The 19,742-nt window shown below is 40.3% G+C and overlaps 1 protein-coding gene across 1 annotated transcript; it reads left to right on the forward strand.

The window, feature by feature from the left end:
* Positions 1–12,439: 12,439 nt before the first annotated feature.
* LOC104589509 (uncharacterized) lies at positions 12,440–13,576 on the forward strand. The gene has a single exon (XM_010247858.1). The coding sequence runs from the start codon at positions 12,440–12,442 to the stop codon at positions 13,574–13,576; it is 1,137 nt and encodes a 378-aa protein (XP_010246160.1).
* The last annotated feature ends 6,166 nt before the right edge of the window (positions 13,577–19,742 follow it).

Genomic DNA, 19,742 nt, shown 5'->3' on the forward strand with positions numbered 1-19,742 from the left:
TCTGGGCATAACTCTCACATCCGGACTCCGATTTGGATGATTCAAGATGCACCGGAAAGATAAGGGAGAAAACCACAACGTTTATATTTTGGGTTTTGACAGATTTGGCCTGCACCAAAGTCAAAAGCGGGCCCAAAGTCGAAGCGGATTTATAGTAAAGCCCAACTCACAACTGAAGCCCAATTCACAGAAAAGCCTTATAACAACCCAAATTATTAAAGCAGCCCACTCGAATTCAAGAATCTAGAGTCCTCTTAGATTTGAATTCTAAATGTAATTGTAAAAAGTTAAAGAAGATTGAGATCATTAGATAAGAGATAAGATAAGATAGGATAGGATCAGTGTAAAACTAATCTGGATTATCCATTCTTGAGATAACTCCAAGTAGTTAAAATAGCCCCTCCCCAAAAACTATGAAAAGGGTGAGCATACCAACACCTGGCATCAATCAATTACTGAAGTTCCCTTTGAAGCAATCAAGAAGACCATCAAGAAAGTTTCAAGAAGGAGATTAGCATCAAGAAAGCTTCAAGAAGGAGGTGGGGGCAAGAAGAAGAGAAGATCTCAGCTCCAAGGGCGACATTATGAATTCTTTCTTTCCTCTTGTTTGTTTTATTTCCTTTATCATGAATTGATTTATTTTTAGCTAGGGCTGTGGAAAGCCTAACCATGACAATGAATATATTTTTATTATGATTTATTCAAGATTGTGATTTCCATATAGTCTATGAGTTATTATGTTTAATGCAATTAGGAGTGACCATCTCTTAATTGATTGGATTTATGTGAATGAATCGGGAGAGGAATTCATATAATGGACTGAATAATTTATAGTGTAAATTGAATGGTATATAGGAATATATACACATGATTCATCTGAATGTATAAGTTTTTTTTTGAACTTAATGCATTTCTATCTTGAGAACTCTAGTCGAGGGATCGAAGGGTTACTTGATAAAAGTAGATTTGACATATCTTGGGAAAGAATATTAAATAAAATTGGAAAAACTTCAGCTTATGGAAATGACAAATTATCTTGGTTAATCTCATCCATTAATATTCATTGGAATGGTTAGGCGAACCAATGGTCCTAGCGGTTTCAATTAATCATGAAGGGATGAGAGATCCATCCTATGGACGCCCAAAAGATTGCGGAATAAGGGGCGAATTTCAAAAATTTTTCTCTCCCTTCAACTGAGAATCGTATTCCCCATTTAGAAAATCATATTTTCAAGGATCAATTCTGAACCATAAACTGAACCAGATCTGAACCAAAAAGAAGTGGGAAGGATTATACCTGATACGGAGAAGTAATATCTCCCAACGAAGGTGTTCACGCCCAAGGAAGGATCCAAAGACTGCTCCCACTGAAGATGGTGCAGTGCAGGTGGAGCAGAATCAGCAGTGTTCTTCTCCAAGAACTCTGTCCTTCGCAAGAATCAGCAAGATGGCACGTGAGCACAGCTTCCTTTCAATCATTTCTCAAAGGACTGATGTCAAGATCCAATCTTGACTTCTCCCACAAGTGGAGATCGAACTGGAAAGCAGGGCGGCAAGAACAGGGAGGCGGCAAGAGAGTATTTGCAGGGAGCAGAATTCTCTCTTCTAGATTTCAGCACCAAAGAAACCTGATGATCTGTGTGTATTGTGTCTCTAAAGGCTACTGCCCCCTTCTTCTTTTATAGTCTTAAAGGGATCAGCTCCTAATCAGATTAGGAGTTGCTAATCCAAATCATATTTGGTTTAGAAGTCCCTTTAAGTGATAAGGGATAATCCTTATATTATCTGGAGATCAGATCAGCCATCTCCTAATCTGATTAGGAGGTTTCCAGATCTAAATCTTATTTAGATCTTGGACTCTCTAAGTGGATAGGGTCTAAGCCCAATCCTATTAGCTGATCCACTTTAAATTTCGCCCCTTTATTAACTAAATAAGCAGCCCAGTTCGAAATGGGCTTTAGGCCCATTAAGCTTATGTGCTCACTTAACCCTCTTAACTGCTGCCCAGTTGGGCTTCCTTGTATGGCGTGGGACCCAAGCATTGATCTACACATCAGCCACATGGGTTTGGCCCAGCCTTTGTTACAAGGGCTGGCCGAATACACTGTTAAAGACAGTGCACCCCCTGAAACCCATCAAATGGGCTCTACGGGCCCAACACTTACCCTAAGAGGTCCCTGGGCCAAGCCACCTTGTAACACCCAGGGACTGTGGGCAGATGCAAGATTAGCCCATCAGGTATTAACCTCAATGGTCTTACACTTAACCTCTCAGCCCATAATGATCATACACTGCCCGACAAGAGAGGACCTCTCCCTCGGCTGCAAGGAACAGTGTTGCACTCTCCACTCATATGGATCCCGGGAATTAAAACCTTCTTGCAAACAATTTAGAAACCATATATATATATACTTTTATATCTTATATAAAATATATTTTGCAAAACAAATCTCAACGGTTGAAATCGGCTGTCGGCAGTCTTGGTTTCCATCAGTGAGAGTGCATCCCCGATCATTACCTTTGTCCGACAAAGGGGCTGATCCTGTCACTATGATCACCCACTCAGATGAATTCTCGAACTGTCCCAACATACCCAGGTTTTGACCCCCGCTAAGGATCTCACTGATTGGTACATCAAAAACAGCCCAATCCGACACCTAGTGTAGTATCATAATCGAGTCTAGGGGTCGGGTGTAACTTCCAAGTTTTGCCCATCAATCTCCAAGGTCCAGGGCAATACTGGAAATCTGGTTCAGTTCAAAGATTCAATTAATCCTACACTGTATGTGCCTAGGGTCTCACCCTGGCAGCTGAGACAGGCCACCCCAACCGACTTGGTGGCACTACAGTGTCAGCCTTGTCAGGATAGGTCTCCCCAGACCGACCCACTGACTGTGAACATTCTAAACTAACACGAGTCTCATTAAGTGTCCAGTTTAAGGTTATTACACAGAAACATACCAAGGGAACATGAATCAAATATGTATCTTTATTCATTTACAATAAACTCATAAAGCACATCATTCTGATTGAAACTAAGGGCATACAAAACTGTCTAACAAATCGTTGCATATTCAATTATTGATTAACCTTGCTGTTATTTTCTTTTTCTATTTTTAATTTTTAGTAGTTCTTATTGTTGGATCTGAATTTCGGTTGTCCAAATAATTAAGAAAGGCTGTAGTTCTAATACTTATTTTGTTAAATCCTCGTGGGAATGATATTTTTATACTACTTGATAAATAGTGCACATACTAGGATTATAATTTTAACTATCATGGCATCATGGGCGGACTAGGGTATGTGAGAGCATACTTGTCAGAACAGGGCCTTCGCATGGAGAATGTGGCATCCTGGGCGAGCCAAGGAATGTAAGTGTATGTATGTATATGTATATATATAGTAGGCATAATTAAGGCTTTGTCACGCAAGTTGTAGCAAATAAGACATTTATTCATGATTGTGAGCATCGGAAAATGACTCACTTGGGGCTGTTTTGGAGTCGCCACCCACCATTGGGAATGAATTGGGAGTGATGGGCCTCTTGGGGCTTTTCCACTTAAAATCATTTTGGTCTTTTTTAGTGACTCCGTATGTGGGGTACCGATCTAACCAAGCTAGATAACATTTGGATGGGAGAGGAAAGGAATTAGGCACCCCTCTCTCGTGTCTAATGGGTGGGGCCCACATAGAGAAAATACTAAAGTAAACAACATAAAATTATTCCAAATGGGAACAACTTCACGTGTAAAGTAAAATATGAGATTTTCTTATACCCAAGGTGCGGTTTCTGGGAATGAGAATTACTAATTGACATGCAATGAGAGCTACATGACAACATAGCAAGAGGGAAATTGTTTCTAATCGAAAAGGACGTCACATGAAATTGAAAGTAAAACTGCTTATAAACTAAAATAAAATATATTTAATGTTAAAATAATGTGGCATGGAATGAGCGTTATCTAATAACACGAAAAGGGGTACTACTTAGCACGTATTGAGTCATGCAAAATGATAATATATGTTATTGGATATCATAATTGGATAAAAAGAGGACAAAAGCTTGTTGTTAACCTAAGAGGATGACTAATGAATCAAAATAATTTTTTTTTTATGATGCATAAAGGGGATTACTCGTACTAACTACAAAGCAACTTAAAATTGCTTGAGTGAAATTTTAAAGAGTTGAAATCACTATTGAGACTAGAGGGTCAAACTATTCAACCTTTCACCCAGAAGCCAGGATGGTTTGGTCTTTAACCCCAGACCCATTAATCCAACTATTCAACCTTTCCCCCCAAAACCTCTGCATAACTACATGCCCAACCTTTGTGATTTCCACTTATGGAATAGATAAGTGTCCCTCTTGAGGAGGGTCAAACAGAAACTAACGAGGTCCAAGAAAAAGACTCCCAAGATCCTTGGCAAAGGACAGGAGCAATGAAGAAATAACTGGTTGATCGATTCCCCATCTTTAAGATGCAAAATGCACACATCAGAAACAAATTCAAATCTTAAAACCAACATGTCTCATTCATAATTTAAATAGTATTCCTGTAATGACTTCATTTTAGACAACGAGTTTGTTTACTCAGAGCAGTGAAAAGAATAAGCCAAGGTTGTGTAATTCAATTTGGTACATCAAAAAGTATCAGTCAATGAAATGTCAAAATCCCAAGAACGAATTGCATAACTAAATCCTCAAGCTATGTAACAGAAAAAAAAAAAAAAAACAAAGAGACTACCCTAACAGTAGTATTGAAAATAAAACAAATAAAAGTCAAGAAAGAGTAAACCATAGAAAGGACAGTAAGTCTACCTCCTTGTACACATCAACAGGTAGCGGTAACCTGCCACATGTTTCGAGAGCTCGATTCTTGCACGACCTCGTCAGCTTCCAACTTCAATGGAGGATACTTTGGCCTCACATCCAGAAACCTCACAAAATCTGGCTTCTGTGCTTTGCTTTCTTCAACTATGTCGGTCGCTTCTGAAACAACATTGGTTTCTTGCTTTCTTCAACTATCCGTCCACGTGGTATCGCCGCCGCTGGTTTTCGCTCAAACAGGGGAGATGATGAGGAATAGTGCATTCGGGAATTCAAAAATAAATAAAAAATAATAAAATAAAATAGAAAAGAAGAAGTGGGCAGAAAAGATGGTGATGGTAGACGAGAGTCATGAAACTGGGAACATTTGTTGAAGCTGACGACGGGAGAGGACTCGCTTAAAGCACTGCCTTTTGGTCCCGAACAGTAGAAATCTAGGGATTCTTCCCCAATCAATTGAGAACTCAATCGTCTTTGAACAGGGTGCCGTTGCTGGAAGTTGTAGCAGCGGCGGTGGCGTGTCAATCCGAACCAACGAGACAAATAAGGGAGGGAGACGGTGATTAGTTGGGATGTTAAGATAAAGGGGAGAATGAGTCAGAGAAAGAAAGAGAGAAGGCGATTAAGAGACAGGACCACCACTGTCAAGATCTGCAGTGGCGATGACGAAGAAGAACGAAAACAGGGGATTTGGGATCGTAACGAAGGTGTCTTTTGGGTACTCGTTGCCTTCACTTGCCACCGCTGGTTTCTTTTTATAGAGGACGATGAACAGTAAGAAAACGATGAGGGATAAGGGATCGAAGGTGGAGGGAATTGCCCCTGTTGCCGCTGGGTTGAGAGAAGATGAGGGGTCTCAACTCCCTACTGCTGCGGACGGTTCGCCTAAGAAAAAAACTGTGTAGCCTTGTGCCACAGATGGAGACAGATAAAAAAAAAATGGTGATTGGTGTAGGTAATGTGGTGATGGGGCTAGAGGGAATGGTCTCCTTCAAAGACAAAGGAAAACCAAGGGTGGGGATCGAACAATGATAAGGTTAATCAATAGCTGAATGGATCTCTTTCGTTAGGAGGGAATCCCTATTTATAGAGAAGGATCCCGATATCCCGAATGGAAGGAGTTAAAAGCATTTGTCTTTGACTAGGAAAATGAATATTAAATTTGTTATGAGTCATTAAGGACACTATTGAGGTTTCGCCACGTGTTCTCATGGAAATCTATCTGATGATCGATTTTCCTTTCACTTGAGGATTCTCATAACTCACGTGTGCTACTATCTTTTGTACGCCTTACTTAACTGATGTGGCACTAGTAACATCACCGTTCGGTAGGCGGCACCTCGTTAGGTCTACATGGTGCCTTGTCATGTTCATCTTCTTGACATGAGACGTGCAGGTGGCGCCTGGGTGCGGTTCTCAGCGAACCAGGGTGCCACAGTGATTGAGGTTTTATCGCAAGCTGAACTCGGGTCTACATTGGCTCGAGTTGAGAATGTTTTCATCACAAGCGTGTGATGAACTATGAGTCTATCGCTGTCCTACAATACACGTCGTAGGTTCATCGTAGGCTTTCAATGTCGTGGGTTCACCGCAATGGGAATGTTAGGTGCGGGTCTATCCCAAGTGTCCATGTGGTGTTGATTCAATATTCACTGTGCTCTGAGGGTTTGAGTGAGCACTATATACCTACACATTGGATCCTTTTTTATCTAAACACCCAACCGTAAGGCACTACAACGCAAGAAGCAGGAGGGCTAATTGTAAGTACATGTAGTCTTCCATTGCCATAATCATGATAAAGGTATCAAAACAGAGCCACATGTATTTGTGATGAGCTTAGAAAACCATCCAGGACCTATGATGGGCATGGCTTGGGACCTATGATGAGCAATGAGTGTTGCCTATGACTCATGATGGACATAAAAAGATGTTGCCAAGCCTGAGACAAACCCAATATACTACAAATGCCTCTCGATGGACACGAGATGGTAGACTACGCCGTAATGAATAGTGGATAGACCCTAATACCAACGACACCTGCTTACAAGGGGAAGGCTAACATCCTTCCCGGTCACAACAGGCTGTGACAAGGTGCCCCGAAGACGATTTGGTAGACACTCGAGCATGAAAATCATACCCAAAAGCTTGTCCTTGACACATGGCCACAAGGGAACCCATGATGGTACGTAACCTACATGTGCTAGGCAAGAATCTTTAAGGAAAAAGGAACTTTGTCCTTAGAGGATCTCGTCAGACACGTGGCAAAACCCTAGTGACATTCCTTTGATAACTAGCATAAAGACAAGGATTCCCTTTCCTAATAAGAATCAAACCCTTTTTGGATTTTTTCTCCGTAAGGTTTCAGGATCTCCCCTATAAAAGGAGGTTGCAAAGTACAATCGGAACATTCTCTTTGACCACCCTCACTACCCGACCCTACCGAGATTGCCTAGAAGCATAGCCTGCTCATTATTTCCCTCATGGGTTGGCCTGAAATCTGTTTACTACACTCACTACTTGAAAAATGTCAGGACGAGTGCACAGCATGGCATACATGATGCTCCCTACAGCAGAGGCATAGGGAACGTCTTTCATGCCATCAATCTCCTCAGAAGTCTTGGGAGACATGTTCTTGGAGAGAGTGACTCTGTGCCTGAAAGGAACATTTCCTTTCTTGGAGTTTTCCATGCTGTATCTTTTGACTATTTTGTCAATGTAAGCAGATTGGGATAATCCTATTATCCGCTTCGATCTATCTCTATAGAGTCGAAGACCTAGTATATAGGAAGCTTCTCCGAGGTCTTTCATGGAGAATTGCTGTGAAAGCCATACTTTCACCGTAGTTAACATTCCTACATCATTCCCAATGAGTAGAATGTCATCTACATACAGAACCAAGAAGGTAACTTTATCTCCACTGTACTTCCTGTAGACACAGGATTCATCCGGATTCTGCTCGAAGTCAAACGATTTGACAGTAGAGTCAAAATGGATGTTCCAACTTCTAGAAGCTGGCTTAAGTCCATAAATGGATCTACTAAGTTTACATACCATGTTTTCCTGACCTATAGCAATGAAGCCTTGTGGCTGTTGCATATAGATATCTTCAAGAAGATCTCAATTTAGGAATGTAGTTTTGACATCCATCTGCCAAATCTCATAATCATGGTATGCTGCTACAGCTAGCAGGATCCTAATGGATTTAAGCATGGCTACAGGCGAAAATGTTTCCTCATAGTCGATGCCCTCTTTCTGAGTGTACCCTTTCGCCACCAGACGAGCTTTGAAGGTCTCAACTCGACCATCGGGGCCCTTCTTCCTCTTGTAAATCCATTTGCAACCGATTGCTTTTACCCCAAAGGGCGGATCTACTAGAGTCCAGACTCCATTGATCTCCATTGAGTCCATCTCTGCTCTCATGGCCTCCACCCACTTCTGGGAATCTATGTCCAACATAGCTTCCGCGTAAGTCACAGGATCCTCCTCACTAGTCAAGGTTTCCACCAGGTAACTATCCTGGTCATAACCATAACGGACTGGTGGCCTGGATACCCGAGTGGATCTTCTAGGTTGGTCACTACCTGGAACTTGTGGGACATCTCCCACTGCTCCTGAGCTCTCCTCATCAAGAACAATTTCCTAACGATGGGTGTCCAGGATGTAATCGGTTTCCAAGAATTGCGCATTTCAACTCCAGAACACTTTCTGCTCACTTGGGTCATAGAATAGGTAACCTACAGAGCCTTTTGGGTAGCCTACAAATAGGCAACGGCTGGTCTTGGATTCCAACTTGTCTGCTCTCATTCTTTTAACGTGTGCTGGACAACCTCAAATCTTCAAGTGTCTGACACTTGGTTTCTTTCTGGTCCAAAGTTCATATGGAGTATTCGGAACCGATTTGGTTGGAACCCGATTCAGCACGTAAATCATAGTCTCTAATGCGTAACCCCAAAAGGATGTGGGTAACTCTGAGTGTATGAGAAGCGACCAGACCATATCCAATAAGGTCCAATTCCTCCTCTCTGAAACACCGTTAAGTTGTGGTGTAACAGGTGGAGCTAATTGTGATACAATCCCATTGTCCTTTAAGTAGTCCCTGAATTCGTCAGAGAGATACTCACCACCTCAATCTAATCGAAGGGCTTTAATTTCTCTCCCTAACTATTTGTCGACCTCTTGTCTAAACTCTTTGAACTTTTCAAAGGATTCAGACTTGTGTCTCATTAGGTAAACGTGACCATATCGTGAAAAATCATCTGTGAAGGTGATGAAATACACGTGTTGATTCCGTGTCCTTACACTCAGGGGACCACATACATCAGTATGTATTAGGTCAAGAGTGCCTGTACATCTTTCAGGCTTACCGTTAAATGGCTGTTTCGTTATCTTGCCTTGTAGGCAAGGCTCACAGGTGGGAAGATCGTCTACAGTTAGAAAATCCAAAGAACCATCCTTTACCAACCTTGTGATTCGGTCAACACCGATATGGCCAAGTCAGTAATGCCACAGACACGTGGGATTAACTGTATCATGGGCTCTCTTCTTGGGGATTTCAGCCGACGTAGTTTCGGTTATGTTAGTTTCTAGAGAAGGATGTAGAACATAGAGACCATTCTCCAGTTCCCCATATGTGATGAATTTGTTATTTCTTTTAATAGTAATCATATTACTAAAGAAGAGAGAGTAACCATCTGCACACAGTTTTGAGACAAAAATCAAATTTCTCCTTAAATTTTGTACATAAAGACAATCTTTCAGTACAATTATTCCTTCTCTAAAAAGTAACTCCATGGTTCCTATGGCCGCGGCTGCAACAGTTGTTGTAGTCCTCAAGTAGAGTGTGACTTCTCCTTCACTCAGCCGGCTGCAACAGTTGAAGCCCCAGAGTCAATACACTAGGACACAGAAGCTACCAATAAATTGGTTTCTATAACACAAGTTTCGAAATCACCTTTCTTGGATTCCAGGTAGGCAGGACAGTTCCTTTTCCAGTGGCTGGTCTTCTTGCAGAAGTGACAGGCATCCGATGCTTTGTCTTTCTTCTACTTCTTGCCCTTAGTGGCTTTCTTCTGAGGCTTCTTTGCCTTCCTCTTTCGCTTGCCTATCTTGCCAGCTTCAACAAGCGTAGCTACAGGCTCATCCTTTCTAATCAGTTCTTACTTATTTTGTTAAATCCTCTTGGGAACGATATTTTTATACTACTTGATAACTAATGCACTTGCTAGAGTTATAATCATAGCTATCAAGTTTTTGGCGCCGTTGCCGGGGATTTAATCCTAAAATAATATTAGAACTTGTTAACCTTGGTTAATTTGGATTTTTCTCTTTGTTTAAAGATATGCTTAGGAAGTGTCATCACCATGGAATACTAGCTTGGCATCAAATTCAAACTTTTTATAATGGTATTACTCCATCTAATCGCTTCATTATTGATGCAGCTGCATAAGACACAATCATGAGGAAAACTCCAGAGGAAGCCTATGATCTAGTAGAAGAAATGGTATCAAACAACTACTAATGGAATAATGACCGAACTGATTGAAGGGGAATCCATCATATAGATTCTTTTTCAGCTTTATCTGCTCAGCTTGCTAGTTTGAATAAAAAATTAGACAATCTTAGTGTTGCTTCAATAAATGTGTCATCTTATAATCCATCTGATCTTTGTGGCCAAATGGGACATATAAATTCTAATTGTCTAGTTGGTAATCCTTTTGCTTCACATGAAAGTGCTAATTTTGTTTCTCATGGTGGCAGACCAAATTTCAACCCTTATTCGAATACATACAATCCAGAGTGGAGGAGTCATCCGAATTTTTCATGGAATAACAACCAACAAAACGTGCCCATGGGATTTCAATAATAGCCGCCCCCACAAGAAAAGAAGGAAAATTTAGAGGATCTGATTTCTAAGTTCATTAATACTGCTGAAGCAAAGTTCCAAGATCACGAAAAGAGATTCTTAAATCAAGAAGTAGCTATTAAGAACTTAGAAGTTCAAGTGGGGCAGATTGTAAGCATGCTGTCAGAAAGAAGAGAGGGACGATTGCCTAGCAATATAGAGAAGAACCCAAGGGAGCAAGTGAATGCCATTGCCTTCAGAAGTGGAAAGACTATTGACGAGATCAAGGATGACGATCAAAAAGTTGAGGTAGTCGATTCTCAAATGGAGATTGAAGGGAGTACACCTAAACTAAATTTAGATGCTATTAATAAGGAAGCTTCAAGAAGGAGGTGGCGGCAAGAAGAAGAGAGGATTTCAGCTCCAAGGGCGACATCATGAGTTCTTTCTTTCCTCTTGTTTGTTTAATTTCCTTCATCATGAACTGATTTATTTTTAGCTAGGGCTGTGGAAAGCCTAACCATGACAATGAGTGTATTTTTATCATTATGATTTATCCAAGATTGTGATTTCCATATAGTGTATGAGTTATTTGCTTAATGCGATTAGGAGTGGCCATCTCTTAATTGATTAGGTTTACATGAATGAATCGGGAGAGGAATTCATGTATTAGATCACATAATTCATGGTGTGAATTGAATGGTATATAAGGATACACATGATTCATCTAAATGTATAAGTTTTTCTTGCACTTAATGCATTTTTATCTTGAGAACTCTAGTCGAGGGATCGAGGGGTGACATGATAGAAGTTGGTTTAATATATCTTGGGAAAGAATATTAAATAAAATTGGAAAAATTTCAGCTTATGGGAATGACAAATTATCTTGGTTAATCTCATCCATTAATATTCATTGAAATGGTTAGGTGGACCAATGGTCCTAGCGATTTCAATTAACCATTGCATATTTAGTTATTGCTTTTATTTTCTTTCTCTATTTTTTATTTTCAGTAGTTCTTATTGTTGGATCTGAATTTTGATTGTCCAAATAATTAAGGGAGGTTGTAGTTCTAATCTTTATTTTGTCAAATCCTCGTGGGAACAATATTTTTATACTATTTGATAACTAGTGCACTTGCTATGGTTATAATCATAGCTATCACATTTCTTGACCATCTTTCATGGTCTTGCAGGTGAGGATCCTCACAAGCACTTGAAGGAGCTGCATGTGGTATGCACGAGCATGAAACCCATGGGGGTAACTGAAGAGCAAATCAAATTGAGAGCCTTCCCATTTTCTCTGAAGGATTCGACTAAGGATTGGCTCTATTATCTACCTTCCGGGAGTGTTACCACATGGAACGAGATGAAGAGGCTATTCCTAGAAAAGTACTTCCTAACTTCAAGGGCGGCCAATATCCAAAAAGAAATCTATGGAATAAGGCAATACGACGGGAGTCCTTACATGAATACTGTGAACACTTTAAGAAGTTATGTGCAAGCTGTCCCCATCACCAAATCAGTGAGCAACTACTTATTCAATATTTTTATGAGGGACTTCAACCTACTGATAGGAGCATGATCGATGCTGCTAGTGGAGGGGCCTCAGTAGATAAAACTCCCGAGACGCAAGAAATCTGATTGCAAATATATCGGCTAATTCTCAATAGTTCGGGTATAGACTCAACCCTCCAGCAAGGCATGCTAACGAGGTAAACATCTCTTCCTTAGAACAACAAATTGCAAGTCTGACCTCTCTTGTCCGTCAAATGGCTGTAGGTAACATGCAAACGGTGAAGGCTTGTGGGATATATTCGACAGTGGGGCATCCAACTAATATGTGCCCAACTCTTCAAGAGGAGCCTGTCGAACAAGTAAATGCGGCAGGTGGTTTTCCAGGGCAACCGCAAAGGGAACATGATCCCTATTCAAACACATATAACCCAGGATGGAGGGATCACCCCAATCTCAACTATGGGAATCCACAAAACCGCCAAACTTTCCAGCCATATCAGCCGCATCCCCCTAGACAACAGCCAGCCCAAACATCCAATTTAGGTGTGTCTTTAGAGGATATTGTTAAATCTCTTGCCACTAACACCTTGCAATTTCAACAGGAGACAAAACAATTTCATCAAGAGGTGAGGGCCAGTATCCAACGTCTGGATAATCAGATGGTTCAGATGGCGATGACAATTAGTCGGTTAGAGGCACAATGTTCAGGGAAATTACCCTCTCAAACGGTTGTGAATACGAAAGAAAATGTAAGTGCCATCGTTTTGAGAAGTGGTAAAGAGTTTGAGACTCCAGCAAGAGCAGCCCCCGCAGTGTCGAATCAAGAAAAGGAGAAAGACATCGTTCCCGATGATGATGAAGTACCTAAGCGTAAGTTTCCTCCCCTTTCTGATTATAAACCGGTACCTCCTTTTCCTAATGCTTTAGTAGGAACGAGGAAAGATGAGCAGTTCAAAGAATTTTATGAAACTTTTCGTAGATGCGAGGCAAATACCCCCCTTTTTAATGCTCTTAAACAATTACCTCATTATGCTAAATTCCTAAAAGAGTTGTGTATACATAAGAGGAAACAAAAACTAAAAGGACGCGAAAAGGTGAGAGTAGGGGAGAATGTTTCTGCAATCATTAAAAAACTCCCTACAAAGTGCGAAGATCCAGGTATGTTTACTATCCCCTGCATGATAGGTAACACTAGAATTGAGAAGGCCATGTTAAACTTAGGAGCTTCTATTAATGTCATTCCATATTCTATATATGCTTCTTTGAAACTTGGACCTTTGAATAAGACTGGTGTAGTGATTCAATTGGCTGATAGATCGAATGCCTATCCTAAGGGTGTAGTTGTGGATGTTCTTGTGAAATTGTTAAGTTTAATATTTATGATGCCATGAAATATCCTACTGATGATGATCCTATTTGTTCTGTTGATGCAATTGACTCTTTGGCACAGGAGGTCTTTGAACTCGAAGAGAGGGATGGATTAGAAGTCTCCATTAGCAAGCATCTTGAGAAAGAGGAGCCACTGCTGAATGCTGATTTGCAGGAAACTATTGCAGCATTGGATAATTCTCCGGAGTTACCACAGTCAGGTAATGCTCCTAAAATTATATTGCTGAATTCTGATAGGAGACTTTTACCCTCTGTTTTGCAGGCCCCCATTCCAAAATTGAAACCTCTCCCTAGTCACCTCAAGTACGTATTCCTTGGAGACGGAGAGAAATTACCGGTGATCATCACTAGCAGCCTTAGCGCACCACAGGAAGAGAAGCTTGTGCAAGTTCTTAAGGAGCATAAGACGGCTATCGGTTGGATGATTGCGGATATCAAGGGAATCAGTCCGTCTACATGCATGCACCGCATCTTGCTTGAAGAAGGAACGAAACCTTCCCATCAACCACAAAGAAGGCTGAACCCAACCATGATGGATGGAAGGAGAACACCGAAAGCTGCAACCATGAGAGTTAAAGGATATGATTTAGGATGCTTAAAAATAGGGAAGTTGGTTTTTCCTTTTTCCTTTTTCTTTTTGTTTTTGCATTTATAGTTTAGTTATTTCCACCTTTCTTTGCATTTTACCTTTCATCGGGGACAATGTAAGTTTTAAGTGTAGGGGAGGGGATTTAGGTTAGAATTTAGATTGCATTTTAAAATTTGATTTAGGTTGTGTTTTTCTTCATTTGTTTGAAAAAAAAAAATCAAAACTCAACTCTTTTGAAGTCAACCGAAACAATATTCTAGGAAAATTCTTGTGTACCTAGTAATGAGGTACAATTAAGAAGTACATGACCTACCTGAGGCCACCCCCTTTTTGAGCTAGTCCTAAATCCAGGTTTAAGTAAATAGGGTAAATATTTTACCACTGCTACAATGAGTAGGACGGAGCATAAAATGCACCTACCAACCAAGCAACTCAATAGTAGAATGGAGCATAAAATAAACCTACTAACCAACAATTCAAACAGTAGGACGGAGCATAAAATGCGCCTACTGACCAAGTAATCCCAAAAGTGAGATGGAGCATAAAATGCACTCACTTCCACCAAGGAGTGAAAAAGGATAAAGTGAGTGGATCGAAAAAAAAAGAGAAAGAAAAAAAAATGTGTTTTCCCTAGTTTACTACGTAGTTTGTAGTAGCCAAAAACTGGATTGGTTGATAGATGAGTCGTGTATTACTTGGTCGTATCGATTTGACGGCTTGCAATAGTTAACCTAGAATATTTGTGGAGAAAGATGAAAGAGAGTTGAGTTTAAGGATTGGTAGGATAGTTTGTTTGTTATTGTTTTTGTTTTTGCTTGAATTTTGACTTGCCCGAGGACGGGCAAGGTTTAAGTGTGGGGGGATTTGATGAGAACGAAAAATATCATATTTTTCTCACTTAATATTTAGTCTTTTATATTTATTTTATGTCCAAATGCACTCATTATTCTCATATTTTGGTTTAAGGCACGAAATGAGGCGTTAGGTGAAAAACAAAGCTAATCGGGTCATTTTATACAGTTTCGGCGCCGTGTGGTAGATTGAACATAACTCTCTTATCCGGACTCTGATTGATATGATTCAAGATGTAGTGGAAAGATAATGAAAAATTCTATAACTTTACTGTTTTGAGTTTTGATAGATTCGAACTGTATCAATGTCAAAATCGAAACCGAATTTTGTGTGACTGCATTGGTGACGTGTTGAAGACAATCCTTAGCCTTGAAGCTTTCATCCGCAATTTCATCACTCTCCCACTCACACAAGAATATTGTTTTATCTTAGTTTTGAGTCTTTTCTGGATAAGGGAGACTTGTAGATTGACCTAGAGAAATTTTAGGAGATTGAGGTGGGCTTCTTTTGGGGGGGGGGGGGGGGGGGAAGTAGATAAGAGGAAAAAACCCTAGAGAGAAAGGGGGAGATTGGCAGAAAGAAAATCAAGAAACGAAGCAGATTGGGAGCAGCCGAACCACTCTTCTCTTCTCTCTGCCCCTCTCTTCTTGACTCTCTGATTTTCTTGGAGTTTACACCATGACCATGCGTGGCTAAAACTCTTGTACTTGGTCGAAGGAAGTAGAAGCCTCATAATCCACCAAACTGTGAGATCTAATTCAGTTTTTATTGTTTAATTCATGATTTGGATATCAAATGTTCTTCTATGTTTATATCTATGATTGTTTCATTTGATTGCTAGGAAGGCCTACTAGTTTATTGTTTGTTACAATCTATTGCTAGATTATATATCAAATCTGTAATTGTTTGATCCCTCTAATCTACGAAGCAACTAGGGCTAATGATTTGTTGCGTCAGAAATTGTTAGATCATAGGAAGAATAGTCGACTAAATTAAATGTAACCGCTTGTGCTTGTTTTGTTTAGCTTCATCAATCTCTAATGCTTAATGCTATTGCTGGATTAAATCTTTAACGCTTGTTTAGGGGTTGTTCAGTAGTAAGGGTTAAGAGGATCGCTTGTTTTCCGATTAACTGATAGAAGGAAGATGCAGGAAATTAATTCCTACGATGAATATTCAAAGTTTGAATTGATTTATCTTTGCATCGATGGGCAGTAGTGTAATTCTGATGGTCGATGTTATCCTAGACCAAGATTTGTTCCTTGATTAATTTCAGCACTCGAAGTTACCTAAATTCTCCTTTGGATTGCATTCTTTATTAATTCTGATTTTCCTTATTTCAAATCTGATTTTCGTTATATACACCCCCTCCATCTTTGATTCACGTAACACATAATTTGGGTTAGATACACTCTGTGGGAATGATCCCTACTCGCACTACTACATTCCATCTTCACTAGTAGAGGTTTATTTTTGGGTGCCTATGACAGCATGCCATCCACCCAGGATGCCACATGCTCCATGCGAAGGCCCTGTTCTGGCAGGTGTGCTCTTACATACCCTGGTTCACCCAGGATGCTGCATGCTCCATGCAAAGGCCCTATTTTGATAGGGGTGCACTCATGTTCCCTGGCAGTCCCAGGAAGGCCCTGGCAACCCCAAGCGCACTCAGATTCCCAGGCAACCCCGAGATGGCCCTAGCAATCCCAGACGCAATCACACTCCCTAACAACCCTAGGAACGCTCATATCACCTAGCAGCCCCAAGCTTCGACAGAATCAAGTAAATCCTTATCTATTTTCCAATGTAGATACTTTATCTAACATATAAACACAATGACCCAAGGGAGAACAAACTACAACCACCCCATGCATAAATTGTAATGCTCTTTAGAGCAATGACTCATTCTAACTGTTGACATTGTACTTGCGTTAAAAGAGCTCAACTAGTTTTCTCATTCAATGACCAACAAATTACTACAAAGGCAATTGCTGTGTGAAGCTCATAATTAACACTTCAGGTCAATTGACACGTTCGCGGTGGAACCTAAGAAGGGCCTCATCATTTCAAGACAAATTATTCGATTATTTACACAATGTTATTTGGGACAACTACGCAACTGGTAGTATCTTAGACGTTGGAAGAACACTATTTGTTTTATAATGACCTACGATAAAGATCACTACGCCTATGCTAATACTTGATTGTGATAGAGTACAATGGGCACTTGACTTTAAAATGCTTGAATTCTATTATTTCCGATAGTACCTAAAAACTTGCAAAATCCCTTCCAATGTTAGTGGACACTTGCAACTTTCTCAATGACATTCAACACTTGTGTTGAGCCTCCAAACTAAGGGGCATGCACGATTTCCTTTTTCTATAGTAATTTGAAATTAAAGGCCGATTACCCTCGCAATGGTGCTCGATTGAGAGTAATTTGCAAAATACTTATGAAAATTACTTATTTGTGACGGAGTGCACAAAATCACAAACTTTAAATGATTTGATGACCATTTGACATTTGCACTAATACAAGTTGCGATAAAAATTCATGCACGACTTCCTAGCCGCATTACCTACAACTTTGATTTAGACTCTTTCCTACAAACTAATATGCGATAAAGTTTTATTACAAGATCAAAAGTTCTAGACGAGTGATGAAGTTCTCTTGGAAATCATTGCGAAGGCTCTCTTATATGGAGCTCTAATATAATGGGAAAACTTTCCTTTAAGTTTAAGTTCACTATAACCCGAAAGTAATATGCCAAGGCTGATAGCCCATTAGCATTGCGATAAAGGCACTAGTGAAAAATAAATCAAAGCACTTGAGCACTGGCATAAGACAAAAATCTCATCTATTCTTTTCACAAATTGATTTACAAAATGAGTAACTATGGGTGTCCACATAGAAGCCCAATCCTTCTTCATATCAACTATATTTTTTAAAGCCTTGCCCACACACATCGAGGTCCATCAAATCTGTCGCCTTTGCTTCGTATCCAACCACCACTTAGCTTAAGTGTTTCTTGATAGAAGACATTCTATCAAGATATAGGGGGGATGAACATTAAAGTAGCCAAATATTCATTCCACTTGTTTCTTAATACAATGACTTCTATCAAGAAACAGGAAGGCTAAAGTACAAAAAGTATTGAGTTATACCTTACAAAATGCTCCTATGATGATTCCGTCACTTACACCTTCAAAAAACTCTTATGACCCAGAAAGCAAATATGAGCCAACACAACACCCTTGAAAGAATGGTACGATCCATCTAATGGACGCCATAAAGGTTGCAGAATGGGAGGGGCGAATTTCAAAAATTTCCTACATTTTCCCAACTGGGAATCATATTCCCTAGATTTAGAATACAATGTTCAAGGATCCTACTTGAACCATAATCAAACCAGATCTGTACCAAAAGATAAAAGGGAGGAATGTACCTAATCCGGAGAAGCAGTATCTCCCAAAGTTGGTGTTCACGCTCAAAGAATGCACCAAGATCCATTCCAGCTGAAGATGACACAGTTGAGGATGGAACAGAACCAGCAGGGTGCGTCCTACACACTGGATCCTTCGCAAGAACCCTCTGGAAACACTAAAAACTAAGTCTTTTTCAATCTTTCTTGCAAGACTGATGTCAAGAACAGGTTTCTGGACTACCTATTTCTACAAAGATCGAATCTTGCAAAGGTAGGCAGCGGCATCAGGAGGAGAACTCCAAGGGCGAAAAGGCTGAACTGCTTTTTTCTTTTTCTCTGGAGTATGAATGGGATCTTATCTCAATTCGCAGGAGGTATCCCTTGTTATTCAAAGGGTGGTTCAAAATCTGATATTTCTCTCTCAGGGTTTCTCCTCCTTTCTTCTTGATTAAGAAACCTCCTAATGAGGAGTTATCCCAATCCAAATCAGTATTTGGATAGGGGATTATCTTAATCCTATCTGCAGATAAAGTTAGCTTACTCCTAATCTTATCAGGAGGTTACTAGATTCAAATCTAATTTGAATTTGGTCTCCAAGAGTGGATAGGGTTAAAGGCCCAATCCTTTTACTAACATTAATCTCAGATTCGCCCCATAGATGGGTGATCATATCAGCCCACCTCGAAATGGGATTTTGGCCCATTAGATGTTCAGTGTTTAACTAGTTTCCAACCTACTGCCCAGCTGGGCTTCTTTGTATGGTGTGGGACCCAAGCATTGATCTACACACCAGCCACATGGGTTTGGCCCAGCCGAATTCACTGAAAGACTCAGCAAACCCCTGAGCCCATCATATGGACCCTATGGGCCCAACACTTACATTAAGTGGTCCCTGGGCCAAGCCATCTTATAAAAACCCAGGGACTATGGGCAGGTGCAAGATTAGCGCATTAGGTACTACCCTAAATGGTCTTACACTTAACCTCTCAGCCCTTAATGATCAAGCACTACCCGACAAGAGAGGACCTCTCCCTCGGCTGCAAGGAACAGTGCCGCACTTTCCTCTCACATGGGTCCTGGGAATTAAAACCATTTGCAAACAATTTGAAACCGTACATATATATATATATAAATTTATTAATTTTGCAAAACAAAATTCCAACGATTGAAATCAACTACCGGCAGTTTGGTTTCCATCAGAGAGAGTGCCTTCCCAATCATTACCCTTTGTTCGACAAAGTAGCTGATCCTGTCACTATGATCACCCACTCAGATGAATTCTCAAACTGCCCCAACATACCT

Source organism: Nelumbo nucifera, chromosome 2 (assembly GCF_055504915.1).
Source record: "Nelumbo nucifera cultivar China Antique chromosome 2, China Antique-T2T, whole genome shotgun sequence".
Classification (NCBI taxonomy): domain Eukaryota; kingdom Viridiplantae; phylum Streptophyta; class Magnoliopsida; order Proteales; family Nelumbonaceae; genus Nelumbo; species Nelumbo nucifera.